The 23,972-nt window shown below is 36.3% G+C and overlaps 1 protein-coding gene across 1 annotated transcript; it reads right to left on the reverse strand.

The window, feature by feature from the left end:
- Positions 1-421: 421 nt before the first annotated feature.
- LOC306991344 (uncharacterized protein) lies at positions 422-4,038 on the reverse strand (the record flags this gene model as incomplete). The annotated part of the gene is made up of 5 exons (XM_079599075.1): positions 422-1,510; positions 2,124-2,215; positions 2,376-2,471; positions 2,622-2,649; positions 3,995-4,038. 5 exons carry the CDS (start codon positions 4,036-4,038, stop codon positions 1,462-1,464), a joined length of 309 nt encoding a protein of 102 aa, XP_079455201.1. The 3' UTR covers positions 422-1,461.
- Positions 4,039-23,972: the final 19,934 nt, after the last annotated feature.

Consider the following 23,972-nt stretch of genomic DNA (forward strand, 5'->3'; position numbering starts at 1 on the left):
ATTTTAGTAATGCTACACTGTAAAATCCGATTAGTTCCGCTTACTCAAAAAAAGCATGCAAACCGATTGCACTTAAAAAACTAAGTACAGTGGAATCGGTATTGCGTGTTGCATTAACAAATCCTTGTTTAGTATGGTAAACTTACTCTTGAGTTTAAGTTACTAAAATAAATGTGTGCGATGTACTCCTGACTTAGTATAGTCTACTCAGAATTACTATTTCAAATAACTAAGTAATGCCATGTGAACTTTACTTTAAGCGATTCTGATTTACTTGTTAAAACCATGCAAACCGAAGTAACTGTTACTTCTGTAAATTAAGTACTTCAAACATTAATTTTACATTTACAGTAATCAATTGACATTGTTATTCTGAAGATATTCTCAATCTCAAACACCAAATGCTCACCTATATGTTAACTCTGTTCTGCGAACTCACTATACACTTGTCACAAATGTACCAGAGAATAAGTATAAAGTATCATAAAATAGAAATATTTAACACACAACCACATTATAGTTGAAAAACAGGTTTATTCTTTGAACATTAACCATTGGTATTTAATTTCCAATGTTAAAATCAAAGTCTTAAAACCTTTTGAATCTGATAAAGTATACATTACCTTGACATTTGTAATTTTATTCTGATTGTATTTTATCATCTTATTTGTCCAGATAAACCTTGTTATTTCAATCAATCAAATTTTGGCACAGGATTTCACAATTTTGAGTTCTTGACTTGGCTGATAAGTTAACTTTTTTTAACCGGATTATATGTATTAATATGAATTTTTGAGAAATATACTTGTTTTTATGAGTGTATCCAGTACAGAGATGTTTACTGGGAAAACAGTCGAATCTGAACTTTAGACAGCTGATAGAGATACTAATTGGTTTCGAAGAGATTAAAATGTTAGTCATTACTATAAGTGATCAGTACCACTTGAAGACAAAATTCAGACTAAAATTATCAATGTCAAGGTATTAGCACCAACCCCAGGATATGTCTTCTTACAGAACTAGAATGCGCACACACGCTTATCACACTGCCATAAAATATAAAAATAAAAACATTCTTCAAAGTACAGAGTGAAAGCAACACCCAGGGGTGTGAACAACGGAACGGACAGCGGAATGTTTGCCTATCTGCACATATACAACGGTACCAAAATTGTTTTTCAATAATCTCCCAGTAATATACAGTACACAACATTGTCATTTGTGGAAAAACATCCACTGTGTCAAGTTTGTTCTGTCCCAGGCCAAGCATCACTCGTTGAATGTGTTTTTCATAGCTTTAGGGTAGTCCAAGTGTAGCGCATAGCCCAAACAAGAGGCAAAGTGCTTGAGGTAGGTTCTGGAGAATGTCCATTACAATACCTCCTTCAAGAATGATGGCAGTAGACACTGGGTCAAGATGGAGATGATTTGGAGAGAGAGGCGCATCTTCACTGATGACAGTCAGCAACCCAACAGATACCTGGGCCCAGGCCTCATTACTGTCAGAATCCTGTATACAACCAACGAAAAACAACATTACAACAAGTAAATGTTGATAGGCATTATCAATTGACATCAAGTCATCTGTCCTGCCAACACTTCCCTACAGCCTATTTTTATTTAAGTTTTCACTTTACACCCAGCTTAAGAACATGAAGGAAATTAAGCTCTGATGTCTGTCCTAATATACAATTTATTCAGATACTGTATGTCACTCTGTGTGCTGCATGCTGTGACAGTTCAAGGGATACTCCCCTTTAAAATGAAAATTCTATCATCATTTACTCACCCTCATGTTGTTTCAAACCTGTATGAATTTATTTATTCTGCTGAACAGAAAGGACGATATTTAGAAGAATATCAGCTAACCAGACAGTTTCTGGTCTCATTGACTTCCATAGTAGGAAAAAAATATACTATGGAAGTCAATGAGACCAGAAACTGTCTGTTCAGCAGAAGAAAGAAATTCATACAGGTTTGAAACAACATGAGGGTGAGTATATGATGACAGAATTTTCATTTTAAAGTGGAGTATCCCTTGAACTGTCACAGCATGCAGCCCATCTCTGTTCTGAACACACAGTGATATACAGTATGTGCTCCTATAAGATGTAAGAACTTACAAAAGAGGTGTTGTAGAAGTTACAGGGGTCATCACCAAGAAGAACAGAGATGCTTGGAGAACAAGGGTACGCACTGCTGTCACATCTGGTTTCTAGAAGTGGATAGAACAAATAAAGTTCAAGAGTTACAATACAAACATTCAAAAATTACAATACAAACCCATTTTTAAAAGTGTATATGAAAAAGGTGTCACCATGTATGCTTAACAGTGCAGAGAACAGCACAGACTAACACGTCTGTAGTTTACTGACCCTTGAATTAATTTGCTGCACAATTTCAGCCAGTTTCTCTCCAACAAAGTCATTCTCCAAGTTTGTCGTAGCTATCCGGTTGAACTCAGCAAACACCTACAAGACACAGAAAAAATGTAAGTGAGTAGACTGGCTTGAGCCAGAGTGGAAATTTTGGAAAACCTTTGGTTACCAGTCCTAAAACCTAAATACACACTTTGTCATAGGAGAAAACAAACAAAAAAGCATAGCAATATCAATACGTACTTGTCTCTGTAAATAGGGCTGGCCAGTGCTCCAGGGTTTTCACTACAAGTTCAGCCTCCACAATCTCCTGTCTCCGCAGTGGAAAGGTCTGGTCCATCTTAGATCCAATGACAGTTCCACTGGGGTTCCGTTTTTTCATTTCTTCAACCAGGAGCTTTCTTTCAGCCTCTAGTCTATCTTCATTCCTCTTTTGTCTGTAGAAAAAATACACTGCTTACAGGTCCACTGCATCTGCAAAAAATTATTTTAAGTGGAAATTTTAGGTGCAAGTTGTAAGTCTTCGGTCGTCTAATGTGCATGTGTTATATATATATATCCTCCAAAATGTTGTCTACTGTTATCTCACCTCCAGTGTATTGAGACCAACACTGACAAAGCAGCTGTGAAGAGTCCTCAAGCCAGTCGCCACAAGCACTTCTGTAAAGGACAAAGAATGTCTTAGTTAAAACAAAGCTCCACTTACAGTGATGAGATTTGTAGATTAAAGACACATATGTGAATAATTTACAAGCATTACAGAATCATTTCTTGTTTTCCAATATAAATATAAAAAAGTATATATATATATATATATATATATATATCCTCTTATATTAATATTTGAAGATTCAGATTGAGCTTAAATAAACAATCCTCACTTAAGTATAATTACAGAACAGCAACCACATTTACTTAAAAAAAATAATAGTACTTGTTTGAAAGAAAGTGTTGGTTTTTTACTAACTTTATTACAGTTCATTAACCCTTTGAACTAAAAGCACAAGTATGATCTCATTTGAAAGCTAACACCTGGCAGTTGATTGTAAATGTAGAATTAATTATTGTCATAATGAAAAATAATTGCTTGAAAGTTTTGTAAAGTTATTAGAAATGTATTTTATTATTAAATATCTTCATGAAAATAAAAATTTAAGTTGACATTGTATCAATCTAGAAATGCACTGCTGCTCAAATTTCTGTTGTTAATACCCAACATTCGACCAATATACATCCACTGTGTCAACTCGGGGAAAACAAAAATTTGCTGTAGCTACATTTAAATTTTCACTTTCAGTTAAAATAAGATTTTTTAGGTGAAACCAAGATTGCACCATGGCTGTTAATTTGCTAATGTTTAACAAATGTTAGCTAATGTTGAGGCAGCAGACATAAACACAAATTCACACACAAATAAAACATAACTTGATTGAAAACTTACCTTAATATTCCACAAGCGATGAAATCGGTACATTTCCATCAAATGCGTCAGCACAGTCCGACAGGCACCACTGTTGTCGCGAGGAAATTGAACGTTGGTAGCTTCTACTGAGCACATGCTCACACCCGACAATGCGCACAGAATCTATTACGCATGCTCTCACATGTGCTCTCACAAGTCCCGCTTCTTCTTCTTTGTTTTTTTCTGCACATTAGGCATTCTTTATTTCACTGCTGCCTCTCAATGGTTTAGTAACGTCATTGCATTCTTTGTTGCTACTTGCTTATTTCAAGTACGCGTCACTCAAATGATTGAGTAACTTGTTATTTTCACCCTGCAATTGCCTTTAACTCAACAAAACCTAGTAAGAAGTATGTATTTTATATTACTGAGTAAAGTTTACTAAGTATAAGTGAGTCAGGAAAGCTATTGGATTTTACAGTGTAGGGTTTATTTTGGAGTACATTTGTTAATTTTTTGAGTGAAATTGAGTTTTGAGTGCAACATTCTGGTTCCAGAAGAAAAAGCTTCATTAAATGTCCTTTCATTTTTAAAAAATAGTTTTTTTAATGATAACATAAACAAATTATCTTCTCTGAATTATTCGTCATTCAGTTTTGGAACAACATGAGAGACGACAAAATAAACTGGATAAATTTTGAGTGAAATATCCCTTTAAGGCATGTCCGAACCCAACATTTCCATTACATAAAATTTTAAGTTGCCTCCATTTGGTTGATTTTAAAGGCTGTATACTGTGGACGTATCCTTCGCTACCAGAATTCCCTGTGAGCAATTCTGTGGTTGAAAGAACAAAAAGGCCCTTTGACATTTGTTAAAAGAACATTCTACTTCTATAAAGATTAATCATAAAATTTTCTTGGCACTGTCATACTCAAAATTGTTTAAGATCATCAATTGAGTTACGGTGCCTTCATTTTCTTGAGAAGGAACATTCATGCATGAACACCGAGTTACGTCACTAACTGACAGGGCGGCGAGGCAGCTGCCTTCTCTTTAAGATGGACTCATAGAAAAGTGACCCCACTAAGAAGCAACTAAATACAGCCATGGACGAGTGGATAAGAAGGATTTACAGATGGTCTTTGCACACAAACATCCACACACACACACACACACACACACACACAAACAAACACCACCAACTATATCCAGGCGAACCAGCTGCAATCGCTGCTGCCAATCCGCCATCAGTGGAAGAGAAGGCCGTAGACAGCTGTGAGATAAAGGCAGGATAACATCGGTACATCAGCACACAGCCTAACAGCACTCTCTCAGGCTTGACAACAGCTAGTGACAGACAGACGGGATGCAGAGAGGGAGACATACGCGCGCTGGTGTATAACGCCGCTCTGACACCCTCTTAAATCTGCTCTGTGTTAGCGTCTGATTAGCAAAAACATGTCTACAACAGCGTGTCAGGATGAGAATAATTCCCACTGATGAGACTCAGCTACCAGGCTCAAACGCGCGCAGACTTTGTCATAAGCAGTTCTCAAGTGATGGCCTTTCTGGCAGACACGGGGTTGAAAGGGGTCTCTAGACTAATCCGCAGGTTCTGTGTTTGGAATCATCAGCCGTTTGCTATACATGCATTTCAATAGAGTCTAGATTCCTTTCACCCAGGGGCATAACTTCCTGACGAGACAGTTATCTCCGAGGTCTGTACCTATTACAAAGCCGCTTTTGATGCAGCTTTTTTTGCACTCCGGCTTGTTCCTCTTTCGCAAATGAGCGTTTTATTGTTGAATCCACACGAGATACTTGCCTGGAGCTATGGCTTCTTCTTTTTTTTCCCAAGTTGAACTTCAGTATGTTTAAAAATATTCTTCAGTCAATTAGCTGTTCGCTAATGGAAGCTTTGCTACGCCGTGACACTCGGAGCAAAAACGCTACCGAGCTCAAGGTCTCGCAACGTGTTATTTGTTAAAAATGGCCAAAAGTGCACAGAAATCTTGTTCCAATTAACACGTTTGGCTCTTTCCGCTGCCTAGCAGGTGCATACAACCACCACGCAGTCTTCTTACGCAAACATTTTCTGTAGAATAACATCTTTTTCTGTTCCAGCATGATCAGCCTCTGTCAACAAACGTAAATAAACATAATGTTTGCTGCACCTAAAAAAAGAGAATTTAATGAGTGATTAAAAATACTTGCATTCAGCAAGGACTCATTGATTAAGAGGGACCGTAAAGGCATTTATAATGTTGCACAATAATATAATGTTGTTTCAAATTAATGCTGTTCTTTAGATTTTTCTATTCATGAAAAAAATTAAGCAGCACAACTGTTTTCAATATTGATGATAATAATAAATATTTCTTGAGCAGCAAATTAGCATAGAATTATTTTTGAAGGATCACGTGACACTGAAGACTGGCGTAATGATGCTGAAAATCCAGCTTTGCCATCATGGGAATACATTTAAATAGGCCTATATTAAAATAGAAAACAGTTCTTTTAAATTGTTATAATATTTTACAATATTACTATTTTAGTGTATATTTGATTGAATAAATGTAGCCTTGGTGAGCATAAGATACTTATTTCAAAAACTCTGAAGAAGACGCATGGGCGTTGAAACGTTAGTCATTTTGCACTAATAAAAAAAAAAATTAACGTTGAGTGCTCCGGTCCTGCTCCTTGGTCCTAGCTAGACCTCGGGTCTGGTTGATTTCTCTGTCCTGTTCCATGAGCACCAACCAGGCTGAAGCGCAAGTGACCCCCTTTCATTATTTCAAAAACGTTAAAAAAAAATTTAAAAATAAAAAAAACACCCTAAACTTTTCTACGGTACTGTATATATCCAAAATTTGACATGTCACAACATGTCATAAAACAAAAGTTTTAATGCTTGAATGTTTAAACGAATGCAACAAGATTGCAGCTGTCCCATGGCAAATTACAAACCAAATAATAAAGCAATGATTAAAAGACATCATTTCTATTCATTTTCACAGTAAGTTCAGACGCTTAGGTAAAGTGATGAAATCCTTTGAAACAAGTCGAACATGGCATCAGCAATCAAACCATTATAATAGATCTAAAATAAATTAGATGAAATATTGAATTAATAATGATAAAATAAAATAAAATCAACCTACTAATTGTATACATTTATTATTCTTCAGGCAATACACTAACCTAAAGGATTCATAAACATCTGTATGTGTCTAAAGTGGTTTTAGATGCTGTCAATACATTGAATTGGATGAATTGAATGATGACTGTGTGAATCTCCCAACATCATGCTGATATCTGAAAGGAAACATATCCCTACATCCATGTTCCAACATCTAGAAAGCTTTCAAAAGAAGAGTGGAAGCTGTTAAGAAAGACCAAATAAAGGCCAAACATATACGCTAGAAACAATCACACTAAAGATAACTGATGAAGCAGAGGAAGTGCATGACTGAATTCATTTGTCAAAGGGAACATTGAAATCCCACAAATACTTTATAAGAGGCAGGAGCTTTAATGGAGTCCATAACTTCACAGCTGACACTGTAATGAAGTACGGGCTATGACACAATATAGTGTGTGTTTTCTGCAATAATTGTTTGTTGAGGGGCACAAAGACTAGATAGATGTTCTCTTTCCTTTACACAAAATAATTTGGAAATTGTGCTGAGGAATTGCTGCACAAGAGCACTGTAAGAGAACGCCGTTAGAGCTGAAAGCTTTGTCAACATTTTGATGGCAAAACAATTATTACCGTCCAGCTGTAGGAATGCTTTTCTGCCGTAGTGTGACTGCCAAAGTGGAAATGCTGGCTGCGTTTTTTTCAGGACTAAGGGACTGAACAGATTTCTCCATAAAATGAGCAGTTTGGCAACCAATTATCCCTTTCATCACAGTATGAGCACAGCGAGAGACAGTTGCTGTAATATACAGCCTCTTAAATGAGAAAAAAAAAAGTTTAATGGAAAACCAAACCATGCTACCATCACTAGATCTTTCCTGGGCTGCACTGGCTGTCGTGTTTGAAGATTTAGTTTTTAATGCATACGCTATAAGGTAAAACAAAAGTGATGGAATCCTTTGAAACAAGTCGAACAAGGCATAATAAATCAGTAGAAGAAGAAGATCTAGAAGAAGATCTAAAAAAAATTAGATGCCTTTAAAAATACTTAATTTATATATATATATTATCTATAGAAATCACCTGCATTAAGGGTAAGAATAAGAACTTGCGTAGGAAGAAAAATTACTTGAATAAGAAGCTGGTTATTTTAGTCGATAAAAGTTTTAAATATGGATATTTTTCTTACACGAATGCATCACTTCACTTCAGAAGGCCTTTATTAACCCCCCAGAGGTAAAGCTTGGAAGAGCCAGGGCATTTTTGTACAACTCGGATTGTATTCTCCTGAAAGAAGAATGTCATATACACCTAGGATGGCTTGAGGGTGAGTAAATCATGGGCTAATTTTCATTGTTGGGTGATCTATCCCTTTAAGTATTTTTTAACCCAATTTTGCATATGAATATGGCTCACCAAACTTTTCAATTTAATCATTATTCTCCATCAAAAGTTCACCAAATGCATGTAAACTGTAGCACAGTCAAAATTCACAATTACAACTTATTATGATCAATGCCACAGCTTCCCACCATGATTTTTAAAATCATTTTCTCCAACTTGCAAAGTCTGGGTTGAAACTAACTTTCACTACAGAGGTGTACGTATGCATTAACATCAATCATCTCATTCTGTAATAGTCAAATTCAACATGACTTAAACGCAACATCATACTCTTGTTGTGTTTGCTCTGACAGACCAAACTCTTTCTAACCATGCATGTTCCTGTTTTTTGTAGCACACATTGCCTCCAATGATAACACCACAACAAACATTTTCAACAAAATCAAGCTAAATTAAAGCTGCTAACTGGGGTGCGTTTCACAGGCAGGAAATACTGAAAGAATTCAAAACCCCAGAAAACGAGCTAACTGCTTTAATGACTGTCGGAAGAGCTTGCCAGCTCAGAGAGGCTTCTAATAACCAGAGCTGATTGTCATTCAGCTTGAGTTCTGAGGGAAGCAGTGTTAAGAAATAACTCTGCCCCATCTGTGCTCCAGCTCTTCCTCTCTGAGACCCATTAACGCTGAGAGTTAAGTAGGTATCCGGGTAGCTCATCGGCAACACGGATCGCTGCACTCCCCTGCTCAGTGGGGCTGATAGCGTTACGGCTGACCGAACGCCAGCACCCGCCAAAGGGGTTGATGATAGTGTGTGTTTACAGACCTGTGTGAGGTCACCGAGTTGCAGTGGGTCACCTACTTTCTGATGCTTGTGTATCTTCTCAAAGCCTGTGCTCCACAACCAGGCTGAGTGCCTTGAGACTCAACCCAGATATAGAAAAATACTGGGAAAGGTTTAATTCCAACCAACTGGTGGCAAAAGTTAATTTAGAATTTAAATAGAAGGAAAAGAAAATGAAATATTGATTATATAACGGTTTGAGTGAACTCATCTTTCAAAGTACAGTACATATTTTGTTTTAAAGTACATCGTTTTTTTAAGCATAAACAAAGTGCAAGACTAAAATATTTCTTTAATAAAGAATTTACACACACACACAAAACTACAGTTTTTTTTTTTTTGTACCTTCACATTCTTAGTCTGCCTGAATCACCAAGGGAGGACTAAGACAAAAGCTAAAGTAAAATCATAAATGTCGAGTCACACAAAGAAATAAAAAAAGATGAGTAAAGTATTGACAATATTTTCAGGGTTATAAGAAGACAAACCTAAATAACGTCCAAATGCCTTTTCAAACATCTTTTCAGAAAACCGGTGCCAATCAAAACCAAACACTTCTGAAGAGTTTTAACAATTTTATTGAGTGAGAAAATACTCTCTTCAGGGAACACACACGCACGCACGCACGCACGCACGCACGCACGCACGCACACACAGAAATACAAGTAAAATATTGTAGTAGTAGTTTGTATTTGTTTAATATTGCAAAGTTTAATATTTGAAACAACCAAATACATTTTTTAAACATCTTCGCTTATATTTAAGACCCGTTTAAGACTATCCAACCTTTAAAATGTTTATGATTAACACATTTTTCCAAGAATTTAATTCTTGAGAACAGTCTTGAGAAAAAAAGAAAAAAATTCAGTAACTCAAATTCTTTTTGAAAAAGATTTTGAAAAGTTAGGGAATCTGAAGATTGCTTAAGAAGAATCTTGTTCCTATGGACGTTCAATGAATCTGCCCCAGGAGAGTATAAAATCTTCATGTAAGAGGAAATGAGCAAATTTTCCAATCTCTTCTATTTTTCTAACAGTGCTGCTTGGAGAGCAGTTTTGCTTACTACTTGTTTTGCTTAGCCATACTGTGTGTACAGTCCTTGATTTTTGAGTGCTTGGATCTCATTTTGGTAACCCCTTAAAGCCTGCTTCACTTAAGCACAGTTATTTTTGCGGTTTTAAAACGACAACAAAAAATAGGTAATATTGCGCAAGAAAAATTCAGTGCATGTTTTTCCTCTCCAAAAGGCTTTAACTTTTAGATGTTAAATGAACAAAATCAGATAGCGGCACAGCCATTCACACAAACACAGTCATTTGATCTGCACACTGCATTATCTCTGCTAGCCTGTGATTTAAAAGGCAGCACGTGGAGCAGCACTGATGGATCTGTGAGCGGTCTAATATTAGAGCCGGAGTCAGACATGTGAAGATAAACTGAGAAAGGAAATGTCTGTGCTGCTCTCGGGTATGACTTCCTACCCTGTGGGATAGGGAGTCTGGCCCTTCAATCAGGTACAGCGATCGGGAATTTGTGATTTATGTGTTGCTATCGAGTGATGCTGGGGCGGCCATCCCTCTATTCATCTGTTCCAGGGGTTCAGTTTTCCTGCACACAGAACAAACAAACAAAAACACATCCAGCCACCCTGTCAGATCTGCAGGCGCTGGGGGAGGTAATCCCTTTGTGTGGCTTTCAAAAAGAGCTGTAGATTCAGGCTCTCATCCATTCTGGGTGATTGGTAATTTAACGTGCTTTCAGGTCCCATAGACGGAAGAGTTTACCGAGTGTCATAGGGGTGTCTTATCCGCATTGAGTTTCCTGGTTGGGATTAGTGTAATGGGGAAGCTTACTGCAAGCATCCACAGCCTTTTCTGGGATCAAACTTGATTTAATTGCCTTGCCTTCTGTTTCTTCATCTGAAAGCCAATACCATCAGCTTGTGTGGCATGAGCGGTTTCATCTTCCTAGGTGTTCACCACTACTAACCTAAACTTCACTCAACAAGCACATTCCACCACTGCTTACCACATTAAATTAAAAGGTCCCAAATTGCTAGAGAGCATTAAAGTCAGTCCAATAAATACATAATATATTTTTAACCCCTTATTTTGGCACAGCCATTGCATATTTAAAACAGTAATATACTAAACCTAAACTAATCTTGACAAACCATATATCAAATGAAAGCGTACAATCTCTAGTTTACATATTTGGTGATTTTCCAAATAAATTACAGAGGAGCCGTAATTTATCAATTTGAAACAAGAATATTTTCATTCTCCTAAGGCGTGTTCAGACCTTTATTTTGAAATAGTGATGAACATGAAAAATCATGAAAGAATGGTAGAAACCTCAGTTTGTTTTCATGCCAAGAGTTCAAAAGATAGCATTCATTCAATTCTTTTAGAAAAAAAGGTCTGAAAATGTTTCACCATTTGTGATGTGGCAGCGAGCTATAATGCACATACGTGTTCTTTTTGTGTTTCTTAGAGGTTGAATTCATTTCAAAATCTGCCAAACTTCCAATACTACTTCTGAATAGGATGTCTACTTCATAAATTAAATGAAAATTGTAAAAATAATGGTTCAGATCACTCAAACAACATTGGAAATGGAGGCGCCCTTATATGGGCGTTAATGTCAACTATTGAAAAAGTTTGGTACTGCGCCCAAACAAAATCTTACTGAAAGCTTATTTTTTTTGAGATATCACCCTAAAATTTGAAACACAACTTGTTCAGATTTTTGGCTTTGATTTATTTTATTTTTTTGCATTTTTAGAGTCTACCAGGTTTTGAAAATATATATTTTATATAAAATATGAATAATACAATTTTTAACATTATACATTTTCATAAACTCAAACTTCTATAACTTTTTTTTATAACTTTCTAAATTCATTTCACTTCTACAAAAATCTCCCAAATGTCTTATTTAAAACAAGAATCTTACATCTATATTCCAAAACATTCTGGAATTACAACCATTTAAGTTCGGAATGTGCATTTTCATGTCTATTAAAAAAAGGGGGGTGCCGCTTAAGGCGTTAATCAACATAGGAAAAATCAAATGAGCAAGGTTGCTGTTGTTCTGATGGGAGATTCATAAACGATTCATTAGTTTCGTCTGTCGTGTGACAAATGAACTAAAGATCTAAATTACTTGAATAAATATTAGTTGAGACTCAATGATCAAATCAGTAAAATGATCCAAACTTCCAAACATAGCAATGATCAGACCACCAACATGCAAATTTAATATTGCTTTTATACAACAAATGAATAAACAAGAAGTTAATACAAAGTGTTATATAAAATGTTACAAAATGTCACTGGTTTTGTTTCTAAATAAACTAACAAATCAATGTAGACTAATTCAATGATTTACTCATTAAAAACACCCCTTGTTTCAATCCTGAATAAATCAGTGTTTTTAAATGAACCGATTGAGGGAATGAATCAATGATTCACTCACATTTTTTCCTAAATGAATCTGTGTTTTTGAATTAATTGGTTTAGTGAATGATTGAGTGACTCATAAAGACTAGTCACTTCCCAGCAAGCAATTTTGTGTTTAAGAGACGTCTAATAGCAGTCCAAACATAGCCCTAGAATAGAAACCTACTCATAAAACATGTCAAAGAAATAAAACCAAACACCTTGAAATCACTGTTGAATTTTCTTACATAATGCAATATCATACATCTTGCAAGTTATTTTGGCAAAAGTGTAACCCAATTTAAGATTATTTTGTCTAGAAGTGGGTTACTTATAGCCGGACTATACCGGGTCTATAGTTAACCGAAATGTTGAAATGACAGCTATTGTTTGCTGGGTTGTTGACACCAACTGGCAACTAAGGATGTAAGTTGCAAAAAGAAATTATGGAAGTAAAATGGCTTGACAGCAATTATTTTAAAGAATAAGAAGTGGTCTATCCGTCAAAATATGATTTAAACAGGGTTAAAGTGATTTCAGGGCTATCAAGCCATGTGGTTGGAAATATGGTAGATTAAAAATGCATTGAATAGAATGTAAGTGCATTCATTGGTTTGTAAAATTATGCTAATATGGAAATAACAGCTGCTGATTTAATAATTCATGGCCTATGCCCCCTCAGAGAAGACAGACACAAGATCAAGTAAAGGCACATAGGACAAGAAAAAGATGGAACTCTCTGGAGCTAAAATTAAAGAAACGGCCAAGGCATTTACCTGAGTGCAGAATGTATATGGAGTAAAAAAATTAAAGAGATAAAAGAACAGATTCTGTCAGAGAGTTCTGAAAAGATATGAATTTCATTTAATCCCTGAATAGTTCCCTGGAAGGATGTGACACCAGCTGAAATATGTATCTGCTATCTTTACATTAATTAATTTGCTTTTTAACATGACGGCTGTCATCCTGTGCACATTTAAAAACTCAATACTTCTTTTTATGTTATGTTGGGGCACACTTTACACAACTAACTGCGTGTTTGTGCGTCAATTACAAGGTCACTGTTATTGTTGACTGCACTTAGAGGACTGAAATTTATTCCAGGGTCATTATCGCTAAAGGGTTTATTAGTTCAACAAAAAATTAAGAAAATTGTTGCTAATCAGTTGCTCACCCTCATGTCGTTCCAAACCCTTAAGACCCTTAAGTTCATCTCGAAACACAAATTAAATTATTTTAAATGAAATCTGAGAGATTTCTGTCACTTTATATGATGAACAGATTGAATTTAGTCTTTTATTCACATATAAATATTGATCAGCGAACATAAACAGAGGCTCAATCGAGCCTGATTGGCGTGTGAGAACAAACCTCATTGGTTCTTGCGGAATCTTAAACGTGCTGCGTAACACGAGAATGAACCTCATTGGTTCTTGATAAAGCTTAAACATGCTGATGTTCTTGCAGAAGCCAAAATGTGCTGCATCACACGAGAATGAAATTCACTGGTTCTCGCACTTGCGAGAACGCTTGAGCTTCCGTTTACCACAACTGACGTGTGAGTTGATGAATGTTTATTATGAATAAAAGCCTAAATTAAATACGTTCATTGTGTAAAGCGATCGTGTCTCTTCAAAAAATTTGGACTAAACTGCTCAGTTCATATGGATTAGTTAGATCTCTTTATGAATTTTTTGAAGCATCGAAGTGTTAGTTGTGTAGACAGTCAATGGAGGACAGAAATCTCTCAGATTTCATTAAAAATATCTTCATTTATGTTTCAAAGATGAACAATAGTCTTCGGAACGACATGGGGGTTAGTAAATGATGACAAGAGTTTAATTTTTGGGAGAACTAAAACTTGAACTAAAACTAAAACTTTTAAAAACGTTTTTGTTCAATGAAATAATGATTAAAAATCTTGCCATGCAACTAACTAAAATAAGTTTAAGTTGAATCACTTTTTAAATAAACAGTATTATAAAAAAAACACATAACAATCACTAAAAATCTAACTAAATATTAATTTAAAAAATGGATAACTATAATACATAAATTATACTAAAATTACACTGGTTGAGCAAACTTACACTCGGCAACAGGTCAATAACCTGAAAAATGATTTAAGTACTTTGAATGTTTGTACTGAAAGCGTGACTTTTTCCCGAAGATCACTAGTGTTTGAAAGGTACACCGTCTCTGCCCCAAATCCAGTCCCTCCCCTTAACCACTGCTGCATTACTACAGAGCAGATCTCAACTTGAAAGCTGCATTGCTCAAGAAATTTAAAACTACAAAATGACTATTTTCTCTAGCTTAAGCAAGGATTGACAGGAACCTTGCATGCTTGACCAATGGCACACATCAGAGAAAAAGAAAAAGGGTAGACAGAAAAAATTAGCATCGGCATCGCCGAGCATACGCACATTTTTGTGTCCTTAGCTGAGCTAAACATTTTATGACACTCAATGACTGATGAAATGCTAGCATGCTGAGACCAGCAGAAATGTCAAGCTGGAAGAAATCTGCCCCAAACGCTCGGAACAGTTACCACCCATGGAGTTCTCTACATCAAGTTCATTCGCAGATGATTTACACTCCCTTGTTTCTGGAAAAACATTGTGCTACATATTGACAGCGTTATGGCTTTGTGTTTCATGGCTTCAAGGCTATTGTTTGTTTTTGTCCTATCTACCTTTCCTTATTTTACCTCTAAAGTTTCCCCTACAATACTAATGTCTCTCAAACGAACACTACTGAGCGCTCTCCATGTGTTTTTATAAAGTATCTCATGCCAGTTGCGATGCTCCAGGATCAGGTGTCAGCCTGTCACTACTAATCTCAGACGCTATTTAACAAAAATCTAAAGCGAGCCAAAAACAGCTGGTGTTTTAAGAGGCTTTGTGAATATGGACCATTGTGATAACAGGAAAACAAGAAATCAGCGAGAGTCGAGATTCAGCTGCCTGCTGGCTGGCGACAGGCCAGCGATGAGAGTAATAATAAGAAACTGTGAGGTGGTGCAAGACAGCCCAGGTGGGATATGGCTAGACAGACAGTAGGGGGTTAGACAGTTTAGTGTGACGCTGTGGGGGTTCGAATGTTTGGAGTAAAACTGCAACAATGAGATTTGACGTGCCGAGTCAGTAAGATTGGATTTGAATTTTGTGCTAGCTTTGAGGTCAACTGTATGCTAGTGTAGTCCTAAAAGATTACTTTTTGCAGATTTTTTCGGAAATTAAGCAAAAATATTACAGTAATTACTCATCCTGCACTACACAGATTATTGTTCAATTACTGTAAATTGAATAGAATGGGAAAGTTCTGTGACGGACCAACAATAGAGAGGTGCAGGTATGACATCAGAACCCGGAAGAATAGTCCGCCGGCCCACTGGTTCATTCGAAATGTTCCTATTGGGTTTTATAATAGGGTTTTTCAATTTATTTGTCAAATAAAACCTGTGTACTTTGACGTTTTGTCCTACAATATAAATTACATACACCCAACATGAAGTTACCAGCAACTGTAAGTAACCAAGACAGCTTGGAATGAGAGTGTGCAGTGAACATTGTTGAACAAAACATACAACAAAGTATCGTGTGTGTGTGTGTGTGTGTGTGTGTGTGTGTGTGTGTGTGTGTGTGTGTGTGTGTGTGTGCTGAAAAGCACTTTGTAACTTCATGTACACTTCAGTTCAAAAGTTTGGGTTCAGCTAGATTGAAAAATATATATATATAAATATATATATATATATATATATATATATTAATTTAAATTAAGATGCATTCATTTGATTATATTGTTACAAAAACAAGTCTGTTCTGAACTTTTCATCAACGAACAAATACTGAAAAAATGTATTGCCCCTAAAATAGCAGCTTTAGCATTTATTTTCTGTAAGTAAGCAATAATGTAAAAAATATTGTCTCTTTTCCTTTCCTCGGAGACAGTTAGTCCAGTTTGAGAACTTTTGAATTAAACAATCTTGGCTATTAAAAATAAAAAATAAATACAAAAATTAACCCTTAAATATGTTCAACCCGAACTTGGAAATACAACAACATGCATTTCGGGACATTCGGGAATACTGTTGATCCAACTCTCAAAACAAATACAGTATTCATAGAAAAAAAAACAATGGTCTATTAAAAACATTGTGTCCTCTCAAAAATACTTGAAGTCTCAGATAAAAGACTGCAGCACTGACGAGAGCAAAACAACATCTAGCAATTATGAGTCTACTCAATAGTTCACTTAGTGATAGAAGAAGCCAGCCGTATTGAACAGAGGCCTGAAATATCTTGCCAGCAGCATCCTGTTCGGCCAACAGACTCAGACTCTCAGTCTTATGTTCAGTCTGTTGGACTTTAATTAACTATTGATTGGCACAGCGTTGTGAGAAACCTCCACTAATAAAAACTATATCCACTGCAGGTCAGAGTGGTATTTAAACTTTTATGACAGAATGAAGTTGCCAAACAAGAGGACGCCGACCTTGCGATTAAAAGCTTTCATCCATCCACAGATATGACAGACTAGCATATTTTCACGTAGTGAGACATTTTGGAAGGAGAAATCTGGTGCGAGAGGTCCTGAGCTGTATACTACAAAGTGTTTTTATTTTTTCTCTCGGCTGCAAAGGAAGTGTAGGTCTAGTGTACATCAAAATGGTGTGGCACCTCGATTGACATCAAACGAACAGCCCACTGGTTCCTGTTTTGGAGCCAATATTTACCCAAGAATTAATCCTCTTTAAAAAAATTCAGCGTTGGCATAAAGATGGCAGCTTTGAACACTGCTAGGCCCTTCAGAGGGATTACCTGCCTTACTGACAGGATGTTTCACAGACGTGGCAGTTGCCCTTACCACAGTAAAACTGCAGTATTACTTCAATCTACAGTAGGAAGTAAAACATTTGTGTAGAACAAAGATGCTGGACTGTATAATGTAAACTGCAATTAAATGCTTCTGTAGTTCTTATAGGGATAGTTCACCTAAAATGTAAATTCTGTCATTATTTACTCACCCTTGGTAATATTTTATCTTTCTTAAGCTACTAGATTCAAAGACCTTGGGTTATTGTTTTTCAGTATTGTTATATGGACTACTTTTATCATTCTATGTTTGTATTTTCATATTCTATGAAATGCTAAGATATTAAATAAAGCAAAACAATGGAGATCAAAATAAGCTAATAGTCTTCAGATGCCATATTTATTTACAGCAATAATCCTCTGACATTATTTCGATCTCAAACTGATTAATTATTACTCCACCACCTGTGTGACATCCTCTGATGACCACTGTCCACTATAGAAAACACCAACATATGCGAGTGTCAGAACTGGGGCCTCATTTATAAAACTGTGTGTAGGATCCTTACTAAAAGTGTACGTGCGCCCGAAAGCCAAAAATGGCGTACGCAAAAAAATATTCAGATTTATAAAAGCGTGCGTACGCCAGAACCTGCGCAGGATTCACTTTATAAATCCCAGTCAGCGGAAGATTGTGCGCACATGCGTCTCCTCCCCGAAATAACCATATGTGGAGTTTACAACGCCTAGTTTTACTATGCATATCCTCATCTGCATATCATTTGCATATGATTATTCATCCACGTGATAACATGTTTAACGGTACAAGACATTAGGAAAATATGAAATATGGATGTGCCGTCACATTACATTAATACAAATCATTTAGTAGCCTATCCTTGCCTTGTTTTTGAATAAATAAATCAAATAGTGTACAATGCATTTCAGAGAAAGTTTTTCTCAATATTTTCCACTGGCCAAATAGTATTTTTAATTGATTTATATTTGTAATGGAAACAGATAGACCTTGTTGTGCATTATATTTGCACAATCTGCTATTATCATGATAAGCATTATCTCTGTAGCCTAGTTAAAACATAGCATGCCAAATGAAAAGAGTTAAAAAGCATCGCATGCACAACAAATATGTATAGGCTATTCATTGAATAGGCTATATATATTTTTAACTTTTCAGTAAATGTCATGAAGTTTAAGTGTTTAACTCCATTAACGAGCATATTTAATCTAAATGTTTATATAGTAAAACATAGTTTAAATCATTATTTTATTTAAACTGTTATTGTGAATGTGAACATGCACTGTAGCCTATTTATGATTAGGACTCATAATGAAGATTTACAGTTTTACTTCATCTGCCGTTAGATATGCGTCAGTTTCACTAACGGCCCAACGCGCTCGCTGGCGCGGACATTTAAGGTGTGGATATTTCCTTCAAGTGATAGGCTTGGTGAGTGAAATTATATTTGTAGCTATTATCTTTCTGTATATGTATACTTTTATTTCGATTTTCTGTCTAAAAGTGACCAAAAAGACATTTAACTCCAGCTCACCATCGGTGTCGCCAAACTGCTCTGTCTCCAAAATGTGCGTACGCATGGGTCAGAGTTTGCGTGGAGGTGCGCATATTTTCACGTCAAGTTTTTCTTTATAAATCCCACCTTTTGCGCAGGAACTGGCGTACGCATGTTTTCAGCCCCGTTTTGTGCGTACGCAAGCTTTATAAATGAGGCCCCTGATGAGTCCCGTTTTTTTTTACATCACATGGACAACTGACAGGCACTGTGGGACGACGACAAGCTGGTGGAGGGAGTGGATGCTCTGGGCAATGTTCTGCTGGGAAATGATGGGTCCAGACATTCATGTGGATGTAAATTTGACGTAAACATTGTTGCAGACTAGGTTACACCCCTTCATGACAATGGTGTTCCCTGGTGGAATTGACCTCTTTCAGCAGGATAATGAACCCTGCCACACTGCACACATTGTTCAGGAATGGTTTGACGAACATGAAGAAGAGTTCCAGCCTCCAAAAATTCCCCAGATCTTAATCCATTTGTTCGGTCCACGGCGGCTTGCAACCTAGGACTTGAAAGATCTGCTGCAACCGTCTTGGTGCAAGTATAACTGTAGTCCGCTGTATAACAGCAGTGCAGGTGCAGTTTCATGCAGTCTAATATATTACAGCTCTCAACAGTACAAATATAGTACAACTGCACTATAGAGTATTACAACTACAGTTCAGTTCAATAATACTGTAATTCAGCCCAGAAGAACAACATGTATTTGTATAATATCTACTGCAAAATGGCTGCAGTTATTGTGCAGCTGCAGCTGTTGGCATGGTAACGGTGGCAGTTTTCATATATTGCACTGAACTGCAGTTATGGTACAAAACTAGACAGTGTTTGTGTGTGTGACTGTTTCATATATTGCTTGAATTCTTTATATGCAAGCTCTCTTATAAGTCAGTTGCTGGTACAGTTTTCGAGAACAGCATTGTGTGGATGCAGGGAACAGGAGATATGGACACAGTATGAAACACTTCAGTACAACTGTGAATTTGTTCCATTTGTTTACCATTCAATGACTGCCGTTGTTTTTGCATGGGTCGTGGTGGACAAGGGATTCAAGGGCTGATGGGATGTTTACTGCTTGAAATTAAGGTTTTCGACCAGATCAGAAGGACCAATCAGAATGAAATACACCTAATGTCTAGGTCTCAAAATAAAGTTCCATTGAGGTTACCAAAATAAATGCGGGGGTGAAAAATAAACACATCTGATGCTCAAGTAAACACTACAGCTATTATCACCGGTCTAGCGGGGATATTAAAAACATCCACAAGTGCAGCCTAATAAGACTTTAATGGGGCTATTAAACTCTGCACATTGTGTTTATACATTTTGCTTTATTTAAAACGGCATATTTAGTGAATTCATTAATTGGAGATCATTTGTAAACATGCCATTTATTCAGTGCAAAAGTAAATATCTGTGTGATATTCACACATATTGATTTTACTTCATTTAGATTGCCTAACTTTTCAAATATTCACACTTTTAGGTCCTTTAGAAGAATATATTTACTTTAATGAATCCCAGATTGGACTGCTAGCACTAATAAATGACTTCATTTTAAATGTAGTAAATGCTATTCAGGGAGCAAAAGAAAATAAGAGAGAAAAATATAATCAATATCCAGCATGTAGCAAAACAACAACCATGCAGTTACATCCAAATCATAGCTGTCGGAGTTGGCATGGGAAATCTGGGACAGGTCCATATGAATATATTCATTGAATATGGACACAATCATTTCATTATGCAGATGTCATTGGGGGAACTTTCATTCTGTGATGTGTACTTGGAAATATTAATTTCTCTTCACTTACACAAGAGCCAAACTTTCTCCCCTTTTCTTCCAATTAGCCTTATGTTTTGTGCCAGCGGTTAACAAGTGCATTTCTGCAGTGTCATTGAATCTGGGGGTATTGGCTCAATTAAGCTCTTTAAAGTCTGCCAGAATATAATATTAGCTATTTTTGGAGGGTTTGTTAGAAATTTTAGAAAGTCCGAAAATGAAAGAAAATGACATAAATCCCTAATTAAGTCCAGCAGACAGATAGTGGGACAACTAAGCACTGGAAATTAACTGGTCAAAACCCTTTTATAATGACAAATAGAAGTGACCTTTTCAGCAGCAGATTAAACTCAAATTTCTCCTTGGGGAAAACTCAGCACTGTAGGCCTATATACTCTAAAAAACAAAAAACTAATCACATAAATGGAACTAAATTTCTTTGGTAATCTATGAAATTAAGAGTGCACTTTGTTGGCATCATGAAGTAGCCTATTTTCAGATTCAGATTGCCTGGTCACATGGAATTGACAACTCAGGTGATTGGCTCAAAAACATTGTTTCAAATGTCATTGCGATGAATAGGAATGCTAACAGATAGCTTTCTCCAGGTATAAAAGACAGTAAATTAACATGACAGGAAGACATTTTAGTCAGCAGATCACCTTACACATTCTGTGAACAGTTTTAGTATACATTGAAATATATATTATAAAATATGATTCTTTACACATAGAAATGGTTCCATTTAGAACCATTATATTATTATATTATCATCCTGAAGAACCATTTCATTTTGAATGATTCTAGAGTTTAGGGTTCTAAATTCCCGCCTTTTTTGTTTTTAAATCTATAATTGAGATAAAAAAAAAAAAAATGATTTCAACCATTTAGCTATACACAAAGTCAACAGACTCTTAACAGGTAGGCCTACTTGATATTTTTAAAATAAATCCACCTTCTTCTCCACTAAAATAAGTGACAGAGATATTGAATTTATCGTTAGTTTTTCAGTATACGGAAAATTAAACCTTATTGATTTTAGCACCAAAAAGGGTTACAAGTTGAAGGACCATAATCTGGTACAGTTTAGAATAATTTTTCTTAAAGAGAATATCAGTGCCATTTTTTACCAAGAAGTTTAGTAATAATTAACTTTCTAAGCAGTTTGTAACCTCAGGTGTCAGATTTTAACTCCACTGAAATGAGTCGCTAATTCAGCATCACAATCCACATCGCATCTGCCGTGTGCTTTTTCTGCAGGTTTTTATTTTTATGGAAGTAGACATTAGTGTAGAAGATGGAGTTCTTTTATTGTTTCAAGACGCACTTAAAAGCACTTCAGTCAAAGCGACACAGCAGAGCATGCGGCGAGTGTCTTAATGCAGGGAGGCCAACACACAGCTGTGAGCAGCTGTCTTACTCTCTCTCGCATCACAGCTCGCCTCGCTTCTAAACTCGCATGCTTTAAATAGTGACAGCGGAGAGACAGAAAAGAGCCTGATCCTTGATAACGACTTCACACTAAACCGTCAGTCATTTGAAAGATCTAAACGCAAATTAGCACATTACATCCTTGCTAACATCGATGCACTTTTATATTAGCTGTTAATTGTTATTTAATTGTTCCTTGCAGCAATAATTAACCTTCTGAAAAACAGCGTAAACCAGTCTAAACTGGTCTTCCAACTTGGTCACGCTGGGTGCTCATCAGCTGAACTCGTGTTTGGCCATCAGGTTGGGAGACCAGCTTAACTAACCAGAGTTCTGTCAGGACCACTATCGTCAAATACGATTGGCAATTAGCATATAGTTTGGATTGGTGGTATGGTTCCGTTCTGGGCGAGAACTCCCTGTGCATCCATGCAGCCTAGCATGGATAAGAGCAGGGAGAGCAGCAATAACCCCTTTTAGGGTAAACAGAACAGAACCAACATGAATGTATGGCAGATATCATAGATTCAAGATTTTAAAGTACAACATAATTTGAGAATTTTTTCTGATTCAAGGGGAATCAGAATCCCAAATCCTGACTGGATGAGAGGAGGAGCTGGGGATGGAGGAGGGTAATTAGCTCCTGAGAAACTCGATAGCTGATAATACTGAAGGAGCTTATATATGTATACAGTGATAGGCGTCACATTCCTATAGGTAGACGTGGATCAGCTGAGAATCAGCTGATGCGAGCTTGACTAACGTGACCTGCCAGTATAGCGCTACGCTTGATAATCAGTTTAAGCTGTTTCTTATTTACAGAGTAACTGTGTTATTATTTTTTTTGTACTAAACCAAATACTCATATGAACAAACTATTTTTTTTTTAGCAAATAAATGCAGCATTGGTGAGCATAAGATACTTCTTTCAAAAAAAAATTTTTGTTGACCTTAAAGTTTTGAACGGTTGTTAAATTCAAACATGGCACCTACTGTATATTACAGGTTGGACATCAAAAGTCATTGGTTCTCATGTCTCGTGACTAAATGTCATTGACGTAAAAACCTGACAAATCACATCAAAAGCCATCATATCTGAGTCAGTAAGTGTCAGAGAATAAAAGTTTTTTTCAGTTTTGGGTGAACTAATCCTCTAGCACTTTATTCTTGAGTAGCATTTACTGTATTCCGTCAATGCAGTGTTCCTTGGAAAATGGTTCAATATTGGATATTAAATTAGGAAATTTGGTGTTAAAAAAAAAAAGGAATTTGTGTGTGTGTGTGTATCAGCAGGGATAATTCATTACATGGACTTCAAACATGAGTGATTTGCAGAGCAGCAACAATGGCACTGAGTTTATAACAATATATGACAAAAGGAAAGGTGTTAGAGTGCTGTAACTTAAAGCAACAGGAGACCATAACTGATTCAAACACACTCTCCGTATGATTTTCCACTTGGCAAACACATGATTCGTGAACGCCTGCAGACATAGCAATATCCTTTCCTTTACATTCAGCGTTCAAAAGCTGAGATTTGCAAGCAAATTTCAAAACACAGTCCATAAGTCACAGAGTTTGTTTCTCTTGCTAAAGGCAATGCCCTCTATATACACAAAAACTTCTCTTTCTTTCTTTTCTTTCTTTTTTTTCAGTTTGTAAATTATAAATGTGACATGGGTGCTTGGAACATTTCGCTTGAAACTAAAATGGCAAAATGGAATCATCACAAACACCTTTTGGAGGAGGATGCAGAAACAAAGAGAGATCTTTTTGCTAAGTTTCAAGATCTGTTGG

The sequence above is a fragment of the Phoxinus phoxinus genome (assembly GCF_949152265.1).
Source record: "Phoxinus phoxinus genome assembly, chromosome: 23".
Lineage (NCBI taxonomy): Eukaryota > Metazoa > Chordata > Actinopteri > Cypriniformes > Leuciscidae > Phoxinus > Phoxinus phoxinus.